We start from the raw sequence: 20,472 nt of genomic DNA on the forward strand, positions 1-20,472 counted from the left end.
ATCATCAAAATGCTCAATAATGTACGTTTTGTTCCCACACACGGAATACCACTGCTATGTGTATCCATGATAGATGTTTTTAATAAAACTGGTAATTACCCTTTATTGTTGTTTTAAATTATTATTTTTAAGTTTGTTAGGGAACAATAGCTTTAGGTATACGAGGAAGAAAGCTTTCATTTTACCATTTCGCAGTATAATGAAAAAAGAATCCATTTAAACAGATGCTAATAAACCTTTTTTTAAAAGTAGTGCTTAATTATCTTGAAGTTGTTTACAAGTGAGGATTTGGCAGCTCGGCTCTGGGTGTCAGCTGGAGGCAGCCCGGGTCGGTAGCGCTGCGGCGGGCGTTGGGCGCAGTCTGCGCTGCGGGTCATGGTCCCGCTCTCCGGCAAGTTTGCCTTCTCCTGCCACCTTGGGCACCTGCTGGCGCGTGGGCTTATAGTCCCTGAGCCTGACAAGCACGTTTTGTTAAAAAAAAAAAATTGGAAGTTCTGCCAAGTTTCTCCAACATCAGATAGATCTGGGCTCAGTTTAAAGGCATCTGGGTTGATTGCTGTCTTTGGTTGGTTAACAAGGTGAGATCTGTGAGATCAGAGGATGTTTATTGGATTTTGTAATATATCAAAACCCAACCAGATCAAACAAAAAATGAAGTAAATGTGCTGTGAACTGGAGTAACACGATCATACTAACTGTTGAGAGAGCTCGGTCCAGGGCTTATCTGAGCACATACTCCATTATGTAACTTATTTCATCTTTCTTTTATAATGGGTTCATCTGTGTGGCAGGGCTCCTCCTTCTTCGTTGCTCAGAGAATGCCATAAAGTAGCCTATTTCAGTTCAGCAGCCACAATGGCACCTATTTCTTTGTGTATGACTTGGGGTTTAATTGATCGTAGGTATCTCAACAAACAGGTTCGTTGTTCTGTGGCGATTTTATTGTATCAGTCTCACTCCTTTTTACTCTTTCCTCTGTTGCACGTCTTGCCTCAGAACGTGCTTTTCTGTATAAAGTCCTGCTTCCAGCTTTATCTGTGCTGCCTTTTGGACCAGTGGTGATACCTGAGCAGTTTAAAAAAAAAAAAAAATTAAATCTGAATATTAGGGAGATGTTCTTTCTGCAGAAAAGGGTAAAGCCAAAGCTCTTTTACAGTATTGAAAGACTAGCGAACTCTGCTTAATCAGTGTTTTTATCTATCATGTCTGAATAGGCATTTATACCACATTCAGGCTCAGAAGGCATTGAAATATGATGGGCAGCAGCTGGGTGAGTCGTGACGCTCAGCAAAGGATCTCTGTCACAGAAAGACATGCTGCACGTCAGGGATGGACAGAGTTGTCCGTCATTCTGAAATGCCCACGTATAGGACATTGATGCAGAAGGTGCATATAGAACAACTCATCTGTCAGAGTCTTTGAAGAGATGAACAGCACCCACTGTGGAGTTGATTGTTTTATCCTGAACCATCACACACATCAATTGTGCATTTAAGGCAAAACACAGGAATGACTTTGCTCTGTTTATCTTGTGAAGTTTTTGTATAGTGGGTGTGTTTCCCTCGACTTCTTTCATCCTGTGGAAATTTAAGGAGGAAGAGGAGGAATGGGAAATAACGGTGACTTAGAGAAGGCTTTTGCTCTAGTCTAATATGTAGAGTAAAATCATTGTCAGACAAATTACTGTTTGTTTTTCCATCTGTAGAACAAGAGCAATGCCTTTGAAAAACACAAAGGAAACAGCCTAACTGCTGATTCACTGTCATTAGGAGCTTTGTTGCTGTTGCATGAAAAGTGGCCAATGTCTCAATTTATTGTGAGAGTGAAATATTCCATGAATTCTCAACCATTCTGTGATACTACCAAATTTACATTGTGTAAATTAAAATGACTTTAAATATTTTCTGGGCTACAGAGAGAGGTTGTACCATGCTGGTGGTTGGGCGAACACAAGTTTTGGTCTTCTCATCAACTACCAATGCACCCAGTTTTCTCCTTGTCTCCTCCCAGTCTGGCTAGGAGGAAGGGATGGGGACCTTACTGGAGTGCCCAGATGTTAGTTGGCATGACTGGCCGATGAGCTCAGGTGTGAGCATGTTGGGGGGAAGGCAGGAATCAGCTTCTCACCTATTTTCCCTTTCTTTATCTGAAAACATCAGCTGAGGACTCGCAGAAAGCTGCTGTACCTGTCACACTCATTTTTCTTCCCTTTGTGCATTCTCGGTCTCTGTAACCTACTGCTGGGAAACAGAATTTAATCAGTGGCCACCTGCACTGCTAATAAACTCTGCCTCCTGCTCTCCATAGGGTCAGGAGACACGGGCATGGGGCCTCAGACAGGTACAGACATCTTCTGCTCAATGTCATGTCTTTACTGACAGGAACAATTTCTTGCAATTAGGCTCCTGCAGTAGGTGGTTAACCTGGGGGCAGCAGCTGATTGTCTCCGTTTAACTTCACTCCTCAACTTGAGCTTCATGTTCAAACCCCAGTGTTTGGCCATCGCTTCCTCTCCTCTCTGGTCTTCTCTTGATGGAGGAGTATAAAGCGGAGACAATTGTTATTAATAATCTAAATCAACCTTGCCTTTCTACGGCTCACCTTGAGCAAGAAGCCTACGGTGAACAAAACGAGATCTGTAACTTTCAATAAGGAAAGAGCAAAATCAGCCATAAAAGTCAACTTTTCTTTAAACTTGTGGTAGCAGAAAATGCAATCTGTGAACGTTGCAGGTCACTGTTGGGTCAAAAATGACTGGCAGCACAGCCGAAGGATCCCCGACGAGAGTGTGGTTCCATTCGGGCCGCCAGTCCATCAGGAGCACTTCAGAAAGGTCCCTGGCCTGCCGAGTGTTTGCAGCAGCCGACCGGAGTAATGATAGGTATCGAAGCATCAGCAGGAGGTATGGTATTAAAAAATACTGTTCAGCCCTTGATTTTGATGGGAACTTTCAAAACATAATTAGTAGTTCAACTAGGCTGAAATAAAAATATACAGCATTTGCACAGTGAAGTCCCAGAGGCTGCAATTCCCTTTGCGTGGGTTCCAGACCGGCTTTAATAGGCAGGTGGCAGCCGATTCGTTGCTCCTGCCTCTTAGGAATTTCCTTTGGTTTTTCCAAGGGCTCAAGGCACTTAGAAAATTTTACTTCAGTTGATGCAGGTTACACCAATGTCTTCTTGTAGATGATCTCTGAGCATTCAAATTGGGCCCATCTGTTTCTGTCTTGTTTTGGTAGGTATTTTTGTACAGCTGAAGTTGAGATACTTATTAGCAGCTTCTCTTACACTGGATAAGTGCAAGGTTAATAATTTTCAGCGTTTTTCTTGCATTGTTCTGAAGCTATAATTCCAGGAATAGACAAATGGAGTAATTTGTCCAGTTTCAAATATTCGCCACTATTAGAAGATAGTAGATCAATTATAAGCATTTTTAGTTTTCTTGTTTCTTTGGGGGGGAAATAAGTCATTATATCATAATGAAAAACAGGTGATGTTTGTCATTATTATTTCTAGGCAGTAGAGTCCCAGGGATAGGTACTACAAACCTTTTGGATATTGTGTTCTTACAAAGCTAAAATGTGGAAGGAATTAAATGGAGAAGGTAGTAGGACCACTGCCCTTTAAAAACAAGAGTACAAAATCTCATCTTTGAAAATGAGTTTCAGTGGCTTGTGCTGCAGAGGAAACAGCCTGGCAACAGGAAAATGTTTTCAAAATGATATAGACATGACAAAATGACATTTCAGAAAAAGGAGGTGGAAACTGAGAGAAGGTTTCCAGGTCCAGCTTATATTTGTTGATTTAACTCCAGTTTGGTTTCTTCCTCTGTGAACCTAAAGTTTCAACAGTTTTACTTACTTATTTATTCCTCCTTTGCTCAAAAATCTAGAAGGCCATTAGAAGTTGAGTCTCTGCACGTGCTGCCAAGACTCCTCAGGCTCTGGGTGTTTCTGAAACCTGCACCCCTGTTCTGCTTTCACTGTCATCTACAGCATTGTGATCTCATTTTTTTTAATGGAAAAATCTCACATTTTAGGATTATCAGCCTCAGAACAGATAGCCCTTGGGAGAATGGGGGATGTTCTGTGATTGTGCTGTGGGGTCTGGACTATGTTTGGGATCTGTACTTTAGTTTCTCGCTTTGTAGAAAGTAATCTGTTAATAGGCCGGTTACTCTATTGAAAAGATTGTGTTGAAAAACTAAAGAAAGGCCTCAGGATGTGTCTTGGACCTTTTGCAGTAAAACTTTGACTAGAATTAGAAACTGGTTTATACAAGACAGCTCCTAAGACTTACAATTTTGGGTAAGAAAGGAAAGGGTGTATATGACCAAAATGAGAAAGCAAGCTGAAAACTGCAGGTAGTCTTCCATCGTCCAAGTTTTGGACACAGGACTTGGTGAGATGATGCTGGGTCAGAGTCGTTCCTTACCCACTGATAAAGTCAGCACATCTGACATCAATAAGCCAAACACCCTCTAATTACTCATTCGTTCCATAACATGACTGACTTAAAGAAAATAACTGTAATTGAAAAAAAGAACCACTATAACATTAACATGGAGGTTAATTGCCATCTTTCAGCTGCATCGTTGTCTTGCCGTGAAACGTTTTTGCTGTGTCTCAGCCACATTCCGCCTTGGGGTCTGGAGTTGATTACTTGGTGTAGTAGAGAGTTCCGAAGGACAAGCGTCTGCTCTTGGTTTGCTTTCCTTGTTTCCTTTCAGTGCATCTTGGAAGGAGGCTCGTGCTTTCCTTTACAGTTGCAGAGGCTGGAGGGTTTCACAGAACCATTCTTTTGTTCACCTTACTTGTCTATACAATTCACCTACAGAAAACTTCTTCTCATGGGTTTATAGTAAAGGAATGATGATCACCTAATGCTAAGTATATATGTATATATTTATGCATAGAAACTTTCTAGTTTCTAAATTAATTTTTTTTTTTTACATGCACAGTACTAAAGAATGTCATTTAAGAGGTGTTTCCTGGATGCTAAGGGAACGACATGACTTACCTAGAATCCTAAACTAACTGCTAGCTTTAGACCCCTTGTCCTTCAATACCCACCATACTTGGAAAGCGTTTGCGTGTGTGTACCTATATAAAGATTCAGAATACTGTTCCTTTCAGAAGTAGCTATTTCCCCGTTGCCAGTCCCTAGGGTTTTTTTAGAAGTAACACCGAACATGCTGGTAGGTATAGCGTATTTTCTGCTTATGCATTAGTAGACTGCAGTCGGGATGGCTGGTGTGTACTTTCCTTTCAAGAATTACTAGAAGGCTTTTTCTCCACTTTAATTATCTTTCAAAGAAGTGTAACTAGTATTCGGGAGCCCTTGTGACTTTTTTTTGTTTCCATGAAAATGTTCTGTTCCTTTCATAGGTTAAAATCGTGAGAGAACATGAGAAGTGGGCGAAGCACTAAATTGTGCTATAAATCAAGAAACTTTATGTGAAGTTATGTATTTTCTAATTACCTTGCTTAGCTATATATTGAGAAAAAAAGCAAACGAGCTACATGAGTTGAAGAAATGTCAGATAAACAAACTATGACATGTGTCGTATTATTACCATCTGACAGATCTCGAACACTGATTTTACTCACTCATCCTTCATTCTTTATATCTGCATGTCTAGCGGTGCATGCATTTATATTTTATATAAAGGGCAGAGTCTGTAGTCAGAGCATTTGAGTTATGCTGTTAAAAATAAATTAAGGAACAGCAGGTGAAAATGATTTCTACACATGAATATTCAAACTGTACCTCAGATACTGTAGAAAGAATAATAAAGAGCAATGGAACTTTGGTGGGGCCAAGGCGTTGATACGATCTGAAGTAAAAGTTTTGTTGGAGTGAAGTTGAGATGACTCAGGTAACGTACTGAGGGAGTGGCATGATGTGCTCATGGGCCCCATTGCCAAAACATGCAAGAGTTTAAAAAGTGGAGGGGGCAGTAGTGCTGGGGTTGTTGGAAGTCTGGCAGTCAGGCTCTTCGTCTTGATTCTTACACTCTCATGCTTTAGCCTGAGAGCAGAAAGGGTTTAGGGTCGGCAGGAGGGTGTAGGGGCTGCGTAGCTAAATTGGGAGCTAAGATCACTCCTCCTCTGGCAGGAGTCTCCTATGCGTTTGCATCGCTTAGGGCTGGACTCACCAAGGTACTTCAAGCAGACCATCAGCTGCTTTTTTTTTTTTCCTTTTGGTAAGAGTGAAGAAAGTGCAGCTTTTACACTACTTGACTGATGGGAATCACGCCAGCCTTGTTGGACTCACTGAGGTTTCGCAGGAATCGGGAGCACGACCACTCTTCAGGGCCCTGTGACAGGGCATTTTCAGGGAAAACTCAGGAGCCAGAGTACATTGGTGGAGCTGACGTTAATTTGTAAAGACAAGAACATGCTTTTAGATACTCTGGCAATATGGAAGAAGGCATAGTAATGGATGACTGACTTCTTTTAATGTCAAATCATTTATTTTATTTTTTTTTTTCTTTGCTTGCTTCACAGATCCTGTCCATGGGCCACAGAACGTAGAAGTTGTTGATATTCGTTCGCGGCAGCTGACGTTGCAGTGGGAGCCTTTTGGTTATGCGGTGACCCGCTGCCACAGCTACAATCTCACGGTCCAGTACCAGTATGTGTTTAACCAGCAAAAATTTGAGGCAGAGGAACTCATCCAAACTTCTTCCCACTACACCTTGCGAGGTCTCCGGCCCTTCATGACCATCAGGCTGAGGTTAGCCCTCTCTAACCCAGAGGGCAAAATGGAGAGTGAGGAGTTGGTTGTGCAGACTGAGGAGGATGGTAAGCTCCGTTGGGTTGGCTTGCTTGCTTGTTTTTGGGGGGGGAAGACTAATATTTTCAAGTTGTAAATAACAACATAACGCTCTGTCCAATCAGCCTTATAAATGGCTTTTCTGTACAGTGTGTGTGTGTTATGCAAGTAGAATTTGTAGGTGTAAATAATTTCCATTTCACAGTGTGTTCTTGAAAGGGCAGCGCTCCCTGAGGTGCTCGGAAATGACCAACACCAGTCTACACAGTCACCGAACAGCGGTAGGTTTAAGTCTGTAGAAGTTGTGGTCTGAACTACCCAGGACCCACAGAGCAGCTTCCTTTCTCATAGGGGCAGATGTAATCCTGGCTTTTGTGGATTTTTCTTGTGCTTCCACACCCCTGTCCCGAAAAGAAGTATAATGTCATCCTTTCCCGAGTGTAGCTTTTCTCAATGCTGGTCTTCCGGACGTAGAATTTTGTATACGTCTCGGAAGCTAAATTCGTTTGGTGCTACCTCTTCCAGTCTTGAGACAAAAGAATTGTTTTCCAGAAGCACTGATGGAAAGCTTTAAAGTGTTATTATCCCATCTGAGCTGTTTCAGGCCAAGGACTCTCGTAGGCTACAAGCCTTCATTCTGTCTAATGTGTTAAAAAAGAAGCGTTCTTCCCCTGCCAGAGCTGGAAGGAGTTGCTGTCTTAAGTTTCTCTCAGCTGAAAGCGGCTCTCGCAGTCCAGTATATCATATGGGGGGACATCAGAGGATGGCAGATCTTTCAGAAAAATGAGCAGGGTTTTTATCAGACAGGCTTGGGAGCGCGTTTAGTTAGTTATCTTCCACAGCATTAAAATTTTGCTGGAGTAGGTGGATTTCTTTTTTTGGCTGGCCTTGTTGCCGTAATGAACTATAAATCTTACATTGTTACTTTACTAAGGAAATCAGTCTTTGATATTGATAAAGGTGTGCAGCCCAGTAGCATCTTTATGCCAAGGTGCAGTCTGGCTGTTTAGGTGGATAGAGCTTTGCTGTTGTGTGGGTGGAGGAGGACAAATTAAATTCCCTACTGCTGCCGTGCTGTACTGGAATAAGGACGGACTGAAATTAGCTTCGTATTTTCATGGATTCTGGTTTTATTTATCACTTAGTGGTTAGATCAGGGTAGTCTTGTCTGAACCAAAGTTGAGAATAAGCCTTTCATATTGGTACTGCCTTGGGTAATGGTAATGCCTTGAAGGTTTTTTAAATTACGTTATTTTTATGGGTTTTATTTTCAACTCTGAACTTCCTGTCTGGTGGCCTTTTGGTGTCTTCTGATGCGTGTGCAGCTGAAGCTGGTAGAAACTTCTAACACAATTTTTTTGGTGTTTTTCTTTTATTTTTTTTCTTTTTTTCCTCTGTAGTTCCTGGACCCGTTCCCTTGGAATCCATCCAGGGAGGACCTTTTGAAGAGAAGATCTATGTTCAGTGGAAGCCTCCAAATGAGACAAATGGCATCATTACACTCTATGAGGTGAGGAGAACAGATTGTTGTCAAGGAATACATGCCACAGGGCCCTTTTCATATGTGTTTAAGCCAATCCTGAGCTCTGAGAGATGTCAGCAGGTGCTAAAACAGCCTGATTAAAATAGATAAGAATCTTCAAGATACTCTGCTACTGTCACTGAAAAAGTTTTCTGGTTCAAAAAAGAGAAAAGATTTCTCTACCAATATTTGTGGTAAAAAGAGAGCCATATGTTCCCCCCATGTCTTGGCTGTTCAATTCTTGCTCTTTTGTCTTCTGCAGTATCTCCAAGGTCTGTTTTCTTTCCTTTTTTTTTCTTGAGGTAAACTTCTGTTAGATTTTTATACCTAAATACTACAACTAATTCCTGTCTGCCTTTCCAGTAGTCATGAGGCTTCCTGGCAATCTCGGCAGAATGATAGCCATTAAGTCTTATCATAGTGTTCTTACTGAATCTTTCAGTGAGGCCTCTGTGTAGCCCAACCGCTTTCCCTGCCTCCAAACAAAATATCCAGCAGGTTATAGGATGATCGCTGACCATCCTACGCTGGATGAAAAAAAAATAATTAAATGTGATTCCAGTGTACCAGAGGAGATGTTTCCTGTTAAAGTAAGGAAGTGTTCTTGTTGTCATGTGCTTCTGGTGAGACTGCATCCGTAATGTCAGGTTCACCCAAATGTGCAGAAAAGGCATGTAAAAGGAGGACTGCTTTAGAGGACTGTGTGAAATGAGACACAGTCCTACAAGAGAAGGTAAAGCACTTTTATTAAATAGCAGAAAGCAGTGCACCAGTGCTGACTGAGCATGTTACAGTTCGTAGGTTCAGCACTTACCACAGTCGGATTAGAAAAAGTGGAAAAAATTTTTGCCTTTGTGATGATGTAAAAATCCTCACTGTGGGCTTGTGCAGCATTTTCTGATACAGGGGGGCAAGAAGCACTTTTTTGCTTTCTCTTTTATGCTGTACAAACTTATTTTGGAAAAGGCATGTGTCGTGGTTTAGGCACCAGGACAGCATGGGTGCAAGAAGCAACTCTGCCATTGCCACTGATGATCTGCTCCTTTCCTCTTCCCATCCAGCTTCTCAGTTTGGAACAGCATGTCTTACAACGTGTCGCTCCTAGGTCTCCTCGCTAGCGCTGGCTGCCTTTAACACAGTGGTGATCAAATGGAAAAGATCAAGCAGGTTTAACATCAATGAGCTCTTACACTACAGCATGACCAAGAGATGGCAACTTTCTCTTGGAATTAGATGTAACTGTGCTTTTAGGTCACCTCTCCAGCTGGCTCACGAAGGGTAGATTGAATTTGATACAGCAAGACTAAATACATGAAGTGAAGTTTCTCTTGCTAATTTTGTGTCATTTCAACCAGGTGATAATCCTTGACTAAAGTAAGGAGTCATTTTTTGTCGGTCGCTGTTGAGATGCTTGTGGGAATCTATGCAGGTTCATACCACCTGTCTGTACTAGAATAGAACTAACCCTCGCACTTTCATGTTTTTTGAAGCTGTACTACAGGCTCTGGTGTGTCTGCATAAGAAACTATGCAATAAAGCTGTCTGTATTTTTAAGGAATTAATCTGAATTGAATCAGTTGCAAATTCATTATTTTATCAGCAGTACAGGTGACCTACAATGGAACACATTTAAAATAATCCAAGTCAAATGATGCAAAAATAAGTCCTTTTAATTTTTAAAGAGGCAGTTCCCTACTAAAATGTTGCCTTGGGCTCAGCTCATTGAAAGGACTGCAGCAATCTGAGCAGCTTTTCTGGCTGAGCGGCTGCATAGAGATGCTTTAGTGCCTCCAGGATAGTGACGCATCCTGACAGTGCCTTTGCCCCTCAAGTCATATCATTGCTTGAGTCTCAGTGGAGGCCCAAACAAATTTTTCTTTTCTGATAATGACTCTATACATATTTGGCAGCTGAAGCCAAAGAGAAGTCAAGGTGAATTCAAACTCTTCCTCCTTTTCCTCCTCTGCCTCATCTCCAAAAGGATGAAAATCCAAGTGTTACCAACTCCAGGAGACCCAGAGTTCCTGAAGGTTGAAAATTCATACAGAAGACTTCTGTTCTCCCTGGCACCCTGAGACAAGTTCATCAGCGGGAGACGAAAATACAGATGAGCAGTTAGACATAACGTGGAGAGATGGCCAGAGCATTCTCAGGGTAGTTGTCAGGCTGTTGAAATCTGTATCACGAGCAAATATGAGTGCAAGTAACAGGAGATCCTGCTTTTGAAATCGCTCAGTAAATAAAGTTACAGGCACGTGCGCGGAAATATCTCATCCTGCTACATGCTGCTGAAGTTTAATCTTCCTAAAAATACTGAGAAACATCCAGTGTTGTCCACATAATTGCTTGCTTCATCCCTGTCCTACTATAGATACTTAAACCTGCACCTTTGTCTCTACTGGCATTATTTCAAGATTTCATGCCCTGTGTCTAGCACCACAGTAATTCCTCAGTAGTAATGACCTCCAAAGTGTTATTTTAGACAGGGTTCAGCAATTTTTCAGTGTCATCGTGGCCTTATGCTGCTTTAACAGAGTTCAGCTGACTTCTTGGTTAAAGAGGAAAAAACCAAACTAGTGGTTAGTCTCTGATAGGTTTTCACTTCTTTCCCGTGGCCTACGGTACCGATCCAGGTAGAAGCAGATGACTAATGACAACAGAATAAAAAAGGTCAAACTGTGGACCGGTGGAGCGGTGCTCTAATGGGGTCTCTGCCGGGAGCCCCGTCCCTGAAGGCCAGCAGCCGCAGGGGGAGCCGGCTCAGCGATGTGCTGGCTGTGTGTCACTGTCATTAGGGAGAAACAAACCCAAGAAACTACCAACATTTATTAAAGAAAAATGCCCTGCAAAGCACAGATCAAGAAATACCATTTCATGAGTTTGAGTTAGTGGTGTCGAGTTCTGCGTTACACATTGGAAGTAACTGGCTAGATTCACGTATAGGCTTTGTGCAAGTGACTGTCTCTCAAACTCCCTGGGGCACAAACCCTCCCAATAAAAACCGATAAAAACCCCTCCTCCTAAGTAATAGTTCCCTCCTTACCATTGCCATCAAGATCCGATTCATCGTATCTGGACGCTGGAGTTTCTCCCTAGTTCTGTTAAACAATTTTGTTGTCAGCTTCTAAAATGCTTCCAGATACGCTGTCTATTCTACTTGCATCTCGCTTGCTTTTCCTTGGGACAGATGTTCTTCTCGGATCCCTGATCATTCTTTCTGTTCCCAGCCAGACAGACTTCCATATCGCACAAACTGCTGTTGCAGCTTGCACGTGCGCTGCTTACGTGCCAACTGGGCTGAAATTCAGCAGCGCAACCTTCAGCAAGTCATTTGGCAGCCAGAATCCCTCCTTTCGTAATGACTGAATATTTCTAAAGAGCCTAAACAACATGGAAGGACTTTAATGAACCTTTTTGACTTACGTGGGTCTCTTCTGATTGATATTTATCCTTCAAACCGCTATTGTAGTCTTTTAATGAAGGTGGCAATAGACTGGCATTTAAAACTGGTTTAAACCCCCCTGTATTCAGTTGGAGAAGTAATTGTTTTGCTGGGTACAGCCACAGCTGGATTTTTAAACAAAGGAACCCTCTAGATCCCCAAATCGGCATGTGATTGCGGTCTTTCTAGGGAGCAGAAACCTCTTGTTCAGGGGAACTTAGAAAGCTGTGGGAATTGCAAGTCAGTTAATCGGTATGCTGAAAAGATGAGGAGACGAGCCGTGCAGGACGCGAGTGGTGGTACAGATTGTTCTGGGGGTGTTAGGGGAGCACGGCAAAGCAGTTGTTAACAGGAGTATGTGCAGAGTGAGTAGGTGCCGGAGATGCCCCCTCTGCTTTTGGAAGTAAGCCCTGCAGCGGGGCTGAAGCTTAAGAGCTCTAGCTGCAGTCAGGTCCCCAGGTAGCGCCGGGGTGTGTAAGGTGCTTACGTGAGACAAGTAGATCAATCTGTGTTCAGAAACACAGCTAAACAGTGATAATGGATTTTGCTGGTACATTGGTTTGGGTAGAACGCTCTACAGAGATGTTTTTGCATGTGACATTCATGAAAGAGGCGTTATTACAGCTGTCTCTCGTAGTGAGCTCTGAGTGGCAGAATCTAATAATATTGTAATAAGTCCTGTCCCCCTTCAGTCTCCTGGCAGACTGAAAGCACCACAACTTGTTGAAATGTTTTTTTACCAGTCCTGAAAAGCTGCTATGCTTTAAAATCCCTAATAATCAAATGCTGCTTATGGTGCTTATACCATGTGGGAGTTCAGCTTCAAAGGCTTTGTGTACAAAGACATGCACAAAGGGTTGGGTTTTTTTTAATTTTGTTTTTTATCCCAAGTAAGTGTAAAGTCAAACCACCATCAATCAGCAGAAAGACCTATGCTGTCATTGGACTGCAGGAACAAGCAATGTAATTTAAGGTCACGGACCAGCTTTGGCACTTAAATTCTCCTGCTGTTAGATGGTGAGAGGTCTCAAGCATTTGTTCGGGAATCCAAATTGAGTGTTTCAGATAGATGTGTGGGCCCAGATATTTTGTGCAAACTTGCATTTAATCTTGAAAATTTAAATAAACAAAACTTATTTATATCTGCATTTCACTGTTCGTATGGACAGCTGGAAGCTTATGGGTGCATTCAGTAAGTGACGTTGACTTTTGCCTTTGTAAATACATTTTTTCTGTGTAATCTATTTCTCAGAACTGTCAGTTTTTAGAGCATTTCACCCTTAAAGAGGAAGGAGAAGAAAGAGAACCTCACCTAGCATCTCTTTCTAAAGTATGGGTTACTTGGGGGCAGGCATTGTTAAAAGGTATTACAATCCTGGAGGCATTTAAAGAGTGGCTCCAGTATAGTCCGCTCCTTCGCTGGAAAATTGGCTCTCAGGACTGTTGAAGACCTTTCGGTGAGCCATGCCTAAAGGCAATGTTTAAACAGCAAGCTGTCTTTTTAAACGTTGTAAGGTGTAGTCTTGTAATCGCTTATGTTCTTCTCTTCTCAATTATTAAGTCCTGTGTGGGTTGCACAAGGGTCTTGGGAAGAGTAAGGATGCATTTGCAGCTTCTAACTAGCTGGGTTTCTGTCACTGTTTCTGAAATGCTGTAAATCTCTATTTAGATGCCAGGAATAATAATATAAGGGACTTTCATACACAATTTCAGCTCTTTAATGGGATGCTTGGAGCCTAGTTCCTCTAATCCCAGCGGATTTGAGTTTAAATTGCACTTCAGAGGTTACAGATCCTCTTAGTTGCCATGTAAAATTGCAGTCTGCCCTTCATCATCTCTCCAGTTGCCAATGTGCCATTTCTTCTCCATCACTTCACTCACTTTTTCTCTGCAGGAGAGGTTGTTATGTGGAAGCTGCTTCTTAGAAGGGTCATGCATAAGGTCAACATTTGTGGGATGCGCTGCCTGCATTTACAATAGGGTGGAAACAAATTTCTTCCACCTTTGACCCCTGAAAGTGCATACTTATTATTACACAAAGCATGATTATGTGGCGTGATAGCTATCCGTCGCATGGATATGCATGCATTTCTGTTCATAGCGTTTTTTTAAAGCTATTCGTGAAACCTGACATTTTTTGGATAAAATCTTCCCTGATAAAAAAAGGTTTCCTGGAAAAGCTGAAAGGGTTGAGAACTCAATGCGGCTTAGTCGCTTGTTTGTTTATTTAAAGGGTTTTTTTGGTTAAAAGGAGTGAAAAATGGCTCCCACAAGAAGGAAAGCAACAACCACGAAACCTTGCAGCCAATTTATATAAAGCTCTACAGTCGAAATAGTAGAAAGATGACAATTCTCGGAAATTGCCTTCAGTGAGAAGTGGCTTTGAATGTTCCCATGAAAATCAATCATGTTACAGCTTCTCAATTGCGTTCTGTGGATGCACGATACTCCTGGGACGGAGCTTTCTCACTTAAGCTCACTAAGTGTGCACTGAAGGAAGTCCATGCGACACACAGCTGGCTGCTGCATTTAGCTGAACATTAAGAGAACATTAAGGAGACATTGTTAAGTGCTGAAAACCCAGGAAATGATCAATTAAGGATCGTATATTCGGTCCTAGCTTTATCACTCTTCCATAAGGGCATTTGACAATGCAGTCTTCACGCAACTGGATATTATTCTCTGTTCATCTGCAGCACTAATGATGTTTTCCTTTGACACTGGATTTATACGGTGTCTTGTACTACAGTATATTGTTTGTCCAGAGTCCATGAAAGTCAATTACACGAAGAATAAGTGTCTTACTGCATCTCTGCTATGTTGAATTAGAATTCTTTAATAATCTAAACTAGTGACGGAACTGTGAGGCCACGTATAATCTGTTTCAGTTTCAATCTCTGTCAGCTCTGCAGTACGCTGCTTCATCCTCTCAATTACATGTAAGGAAAGCTGTGCATATATACCCAGCTAAATTAGTTCTGTAGTTAACGGCCTTTTGGGCAGAATTGCACTGGAAGAGGGCTGGGCTGGCTGAAGAGAAATTGTTTATTATATGGTTGCTGACTGTAGTTTTTACTGAGCACTTGGTGGACAGGTTGGTGAGAGGCTGCCAATGTTCTGGGCCCCACTTAGTCAGGATTCAGGCCAGAGTTTCGGAAAAAGAATGGTACTGGTTGCACTGATTTGCTATCTTTTTTTTTGGTATTTGAGAAGGGCTGTAAATCTGAGCGTTGCTCACTTTCCCAGCAGGTGGGGATGCCATGCGAGGCACAGACCCCGTTACTCTGTTTCTGGGACAAGGCAGGGCTTAGCAAGACAGCTTTCCAGCGAAATTTGAGGAACAGAAGGTGACGAGAAATATCTTTTCTTTCAGTCAGCGGAATCCCACAGAGAGCCTTTTTCCCCCCTTCCATGCTGTTTAATAAAGTAATATGGCTTATAAGGTCCTTGTCAGCCCGAGAATTGTAGTATGTGCTTGAGTGGTTCCCCTGCCATACAGAGGGCTTTTCAGGTGCCTTCTCTGGTGCTGCAAGGAAAACCGATTTACCTGTGCACAGTAAGATAGAAGCCAACACACACAGCTGCTGTCCTCGTGAAACAGGGTGGCTTTCCTTCCCCTGTCACGTTCGGAAATGTAAAATGCCATGGTGGAACGGAGCTATGTTGGAGCCGTGTTGATTTAAAGCTGATGTGGGCGATAACGGGAATTGGGCTCTGCTCTGTCTGATGGGTCCTTGGACAGTGACTCTGCTGGCGGTCCGTGTTCCTGCCATCCCAGGAGGGCCGCGGCAGGGAGGATGCACCAGATGCGGCTCTTGGGCTGCTTCCGCAGGTGCTAAACCCTGTTGAAAAGAGGCTGCTCTGTCGTTGCTGTTACAGAATCATCATAGAATCATAGAACGGTTTAGGTTGGAAGGGACTTTGAAGATCATCTCCTTCCACCCCCCTGCCCTGGGCAGGGACACCTCCCACCAGCCCAGGTTGCTCCAAGCCCCGTCCAACCTGGCCTTGAACACCTCCAGGGATGGGGCAGCCACAGCTTCTCGGGGCAACCTGCCCCAGGGGCTCACCACCCTCAGAGTAAAGAATTTCTTCCTGATATCTCACCTAATTCTCTCCTCTTTCAGTTTAAAACCATTTCCCCTCATCCTGTGGCTCCCCTCCCTGATCAAGAGTCCCTCCCCAGCTCTGCTGGAGCCCCTTTAGGCACTGGAAGGGGCTCTGAGGTCTCCCCGGAGCCTTCTCTTCTCCAGGCTGACCCCCCCCAACTCTCCCAGCCTGTCCTCCCAGCAGAGGGGCTCCAGCCCTCACAGCATCTGCGGAGCCTCCTCAGAACCTGCTCCAACAGGTCCATGTCTTTCCTATGTTAGGGTCCCCAGAGCTGGAGGCAGTACTCCAGGTGGGGTCTCTGTTGTTTCTCTCCATCCCGTCCTGGTTAGTTTAACACAGCCTTAAACTTAGGAAATATTTAAATGATGTCTTAATTAAGGATACTTTTCTGAATAAGCACTGTGAAGAGCTTTTGAACAAACTTCTTCAAATAATACAGGATTCTTAATTGTGTGCTACTCACTCACTGTTACTTGCAAGATATACTTAACTTGGAAGCATTTGTTAATGATGCTCTCTTAAATCTTATGGTTTCCAGTAATGTCTTGATAAGAAAATGAGAGGGTTTTTTGAGAAACTCAGATGTCAGGTGGTTGTTGTTTTTTTTTAAATGTGTGACAACCTTCAGGTAAATAGCATACTGGTGTTATAAATAGTACAAATCAACTGTTTAAAAAAAAATGCTTATCAGGCTTTCCAGAAATAAAAGCATAATACAGTCCCTTGAGCACAACAATTTCTTTGATTACCTTTTTATTGTTCTTTTGAAGCCAATAGACTTGCAGCAATATAAATCCAATGCAAATGAGAAAAGATGTTTGGCTACAACAAAACATTATTATTTTTTTTGTAAAGGAAGGAACTGAATTATTTTAGTGTGTATGCTGAGCTCTTTCTAAGCCAAACTAAGTGATAAGAACTGAAAAAAAAAAACCAACCCCAAAGTCTATTATTTCTTATAACAAAATTCAAATTTAAAAAAATCATTGTGTAGATATGTGAACATCTTGTCTTTCTGCCTTCCATTGCTTTGTTTTCTTTTCTAGAAAAAATACAGTTTTGGTCTTTTCTTCTTTCAGACATGCTTTTTATTGCTCATCCAGGAAAACAGTTGACTCTTAATCCTATTTCTTCCGTCTAATCTTTTCAAGTGCCAGTGTACCTGTGCAGTCATGGTAATACAAAGATAAAGCTCTTTAGCAGTTCCATATTCAGTATCTTGCTTAGCAAAATGTAGTAGTTAACTAAGTTGACCGCAAACTACAGAGACGCGTTTGTACTTCCTTCCTGAATGGTTATTTCCCTTTCATCTTAAGTATTGCTTAATTTAGCAAATAGATAGGATGGAAAAATTCAGAAGTGGTGGCTTTATTCTGTTAATTGGTGCATCAGAGGAACTATGTAAAAGAGGAAAAGCCAGTCAAGGTGATCTTCTCATCACCTTCAAAAGGAGGAGAAGCCAGTATTATGGTTACTTTTGGGAAATTAATCTTGCTGCTGTTCTTTGTGCGTGTGCATTAGACCCAGTCTCTAACTGTGATCCTTCCATCCAGTGGACAGGATGGGTTTGGGTTGTTTCCTGTGCCCTACTCTCATTACCAATCTCTATCACTTTGAGTCCCTCACCTCCCTTTTTGCCTTCTCCTTTTGCCCTCTCTGTTTGTTACTGTTTTTTCCCGATTTCTGTTCTCCCTGCGGTCCCGGTGGCGTCGCTGACAGCAAGGGGGGGACAGCTTTCGGAAGGATGCCGGCAGCTGCTAGGTTTTAGCACAGGGAGAACAACTGGGCGGCCGGGTTCCTTACTCTTCCCTTTGTTTCTAATTCAACCGCTTTTGTCTGGAACCGTGAAAAGTGACTTGGGGTGAGGCAGACACTTGACTTGGAAAATAAGCACAAATGGATAGTGGACTGGTAGGACTAGGGCTGATACTTTATCTATAGATGTGGCAAAACCATTTTATACATACGTGGGTCTTGCTGCTGTTGCTTTACGGTGTATAGCACCCAGAGCGGCTGTAAGTGATGTCGTTAGTACTCCGTTGTGTTGGTTTGGGTTTTTGTTCGTTGCCCACAGCTTTCGCTACGGCCATTGTAGCGTGGCAAACCAGCTATGAGATATATTAAGCGGTGCTTTCAGCATCAAGAACTAACTGAGGAACAAGTATGGAGATTGAATAACCGCCTCAATGCTGCAGTCCTATCAAAGCAATTTCTATAGTTGTCATTTTCTGCTATTAAACTGAACAATGAGGCTCTCCAATAAAATCATATGAAATAACAGCTCATTAAAAACTCTCCTTAATATATAGCATGCTAATTAATGTCAGTGGGGTGCAAGCTTGAATGGCAGAATAGACTATAATGTTTAGAAAGTCGGTAAAATAAAGGAAGATATTTTATCATTAATGACCTTTTAGTAAACCTAATGAAATCCTTAATGGCCTGAATACATTACTGAGGCGCTCCCAATTGCTTTGTTACCAACTCCATTCTTCCTCCCTTTCTCATAGACATTAAACTTGGTTTTATTTATAAAAAACACAAAGCAATAAAGTCCCAAGGAGGTATGAACAGGAAGGAAGGAGTCTGAGCAAGAAGAAGAGCAGATGAGTCCTCAGCCCTACTATCCCTGTTCCTGGTCAAGAGCAAGGCTGGGTGTAGGGCCATGTTATATCCCGCCTTGTATGCGTGTTGTCTGCGTTTGTATTCAGGTTTAATTGACTCTCTGTTTGTGTGACTCTCAGTGTATAGGCTAAAGAGCAAATGGGCCTCTTTTATTCCCGGGGTCTCCCTAGGTTAACTTCCATCCTCGTTCCTAGAGCTGTGCTGTGCCTTTTTAGACTGTTACCACCCATGCTGTGCTTGTGCTGCGACTGAATTAAAGGACTCTATTCTTCAGGGCTTTTAGTCTTTCATGTGTTGCCAGCCTTAAATATAACTTGCAAAAATGCTGTTTAACTCTCCCTTAACCTTCTCCGGAAAGAAGTAGTACAAGAATGGAAAAATTAAAGGCCTTTGCTTCCTCCCATTTCCTGGATGAAATTTAGCGAGCTGGGGAGGGATGTAAGTAGCGATAATTGCCTGGCTTAAACTGAGTTTTAAGATGGAAAATGCACCCAATGATCTGGTCGTAAAATATATTCTTTAGTTCCGAAGCCCAACACTGGAGAAGGATTGTTCACTAACCTGTTCGCTAACTTCTTCCTGTTCATGAGAAGATAACTTTCTCCAAATTATTCCTTTTGTGTAACACTTGGTGCAATTAACTTTGGTCTTGTACCCCAAATGTCTGAAACGTCCTGATAAGATTGAAACTAATGTCCATCCCAGCTGCAATCCGAAGTCACCTACAGTAGTAATTGTTCCTAAGAAGCACAGGCGGTTGGTGAGTCTTAGAAAAAAGGAGCCCATGGCTTGCTGTGTAATCATGTTTCAATCAGCTTTATAGAGCCATGAAATTGATTGTCCCCCTGACGTACCGTACACTCCGGAGCAAACACTCTGCTAGGCAAGTTAATTCCTTATGTGGTTCCAAGCACACAAAAGAAGAGAGCTTTCTGCGTCCCCTCCCATCCTCACAAACCAAGGAGGAAGGGAGCACAAATCACCTTGAAATCAGAATTTGAGAGCATAGCAGCATCAGCCATTCCTGTTTTGTTTTCCTAATCATCCGGTGAAAAGCGTGGTGATTTAGGAGAAAGATGCCCAGGCGGTTGGCTGCATACAAGGGAGCTTGGATGAATGACAAAACCAGCGGTGGTGATGACCAGGTAATCAAAGAGCTACAGGAATCATAAAAGTCTGACAGAAGGAGAGCTAAGCGCGTGTCTTGTTAATGTGGTGTCCGCTTCGATATTGGAGTCAGCTTCTCTCCTGGAGCTGGGAAAAAGGAGATGCTGTGAAGATACAGTCTTGAGGCAATGAAGAATATTCCTCTTCAGATACCTGCAAAGAAAGTCGGGCCCTGTCTTCGTATAATTTAATTCCTGTTTCAAACTCCCTCATTTCAGGAATATTTTGATCTTTCAATATAAATGAAACTCCATTCAAAATAAATTCAAAATCAAAACACAAGTGAAAGTTCTAGGAGTTCCTTCGTAACCTGAGTAATCCTTGGAACATTTAACATCTCCAACATTTTTGTATTTTGTGTTGAAATGTTTGCAATTCAGGGTCACTCTGCAGTCTGAAATGCTGCTTCTGCTGTGAGCCGTTCATTAGTCCTTGAGCTTTCCTGGGCTAACTCTATAAAGTTCGCAAGGAGGAATCAAGAAATGCAAGGCTGTTGCTGTCATCCTTAAAATGCTCCTACAAGGCTCATATCTTGGATAGAAACTCTGAGGGAGGACACAAACTAGAAAATATGTAACAAAATCTTGCTGAAACAGCAAAAGGTGCTTCTGAGCAGATTTATGTTGCCTTTTAGAATGAATGATTTTTCTCTAAGGCTTATTTTGGTGACTTTTCCGGAAGCAGAAATGTGGTTCCCCAAACTGCAGGGCAAGTTCAGGCCTTTTCTCCTCCATCAGCTCCCCGCGCGTGAACGATGGGTACCGCAGCCTGCGCCCCCAGCTCGTCCTGCGGCAGGGATGCCGGCCGGACCGCCGCGGGGGGCAGCGGGG

General features: G+C 42.5%; 1 protein-coding gene across 1 annotated transcript in view; it reads left to right on the forward strand.

The window, feature by feature from the left end:
- Positions 1–20,472, forward strand: part of PTPRT (protein tyrosine phosphatase, receptor type, T) — a gene marked incomplete at its 5' end in the record, with an annotated part of 340,319 nt that overhangs the window by 174,614 nt on the left and 145,233 nt on the right. Inside the window, 2 exons of the mRNA XM_009883565.1 lie at positions 6,509–6,805; positions 8,177–8,286. Of these exons, the coding sequence (XP_009881867.1) occupies positions 6,509–6,805; positions 8,177–8,286 (407 nt within the window). The remainder of the gene's footprint in view (positions 1–6,508; positions 6,806–8,176; positions 8,287–20,472) is intronic.

Source organism: Charadrius vociferus, unplaced genomic scaffold, assembly GCF_000708025.1.
Source record: "Charadrius vociferus isolate BGI_N301 unplaced genomic scaffold, ASM70802v2 scaffold320, whole genome shotgun sequence".
NCBI classification, from domain to species: Eukaryota; Metazoa; Chordata; class Aves; order Charadriiformes; family Charadriidae; genus Charadrius; species Charadrius vociferus.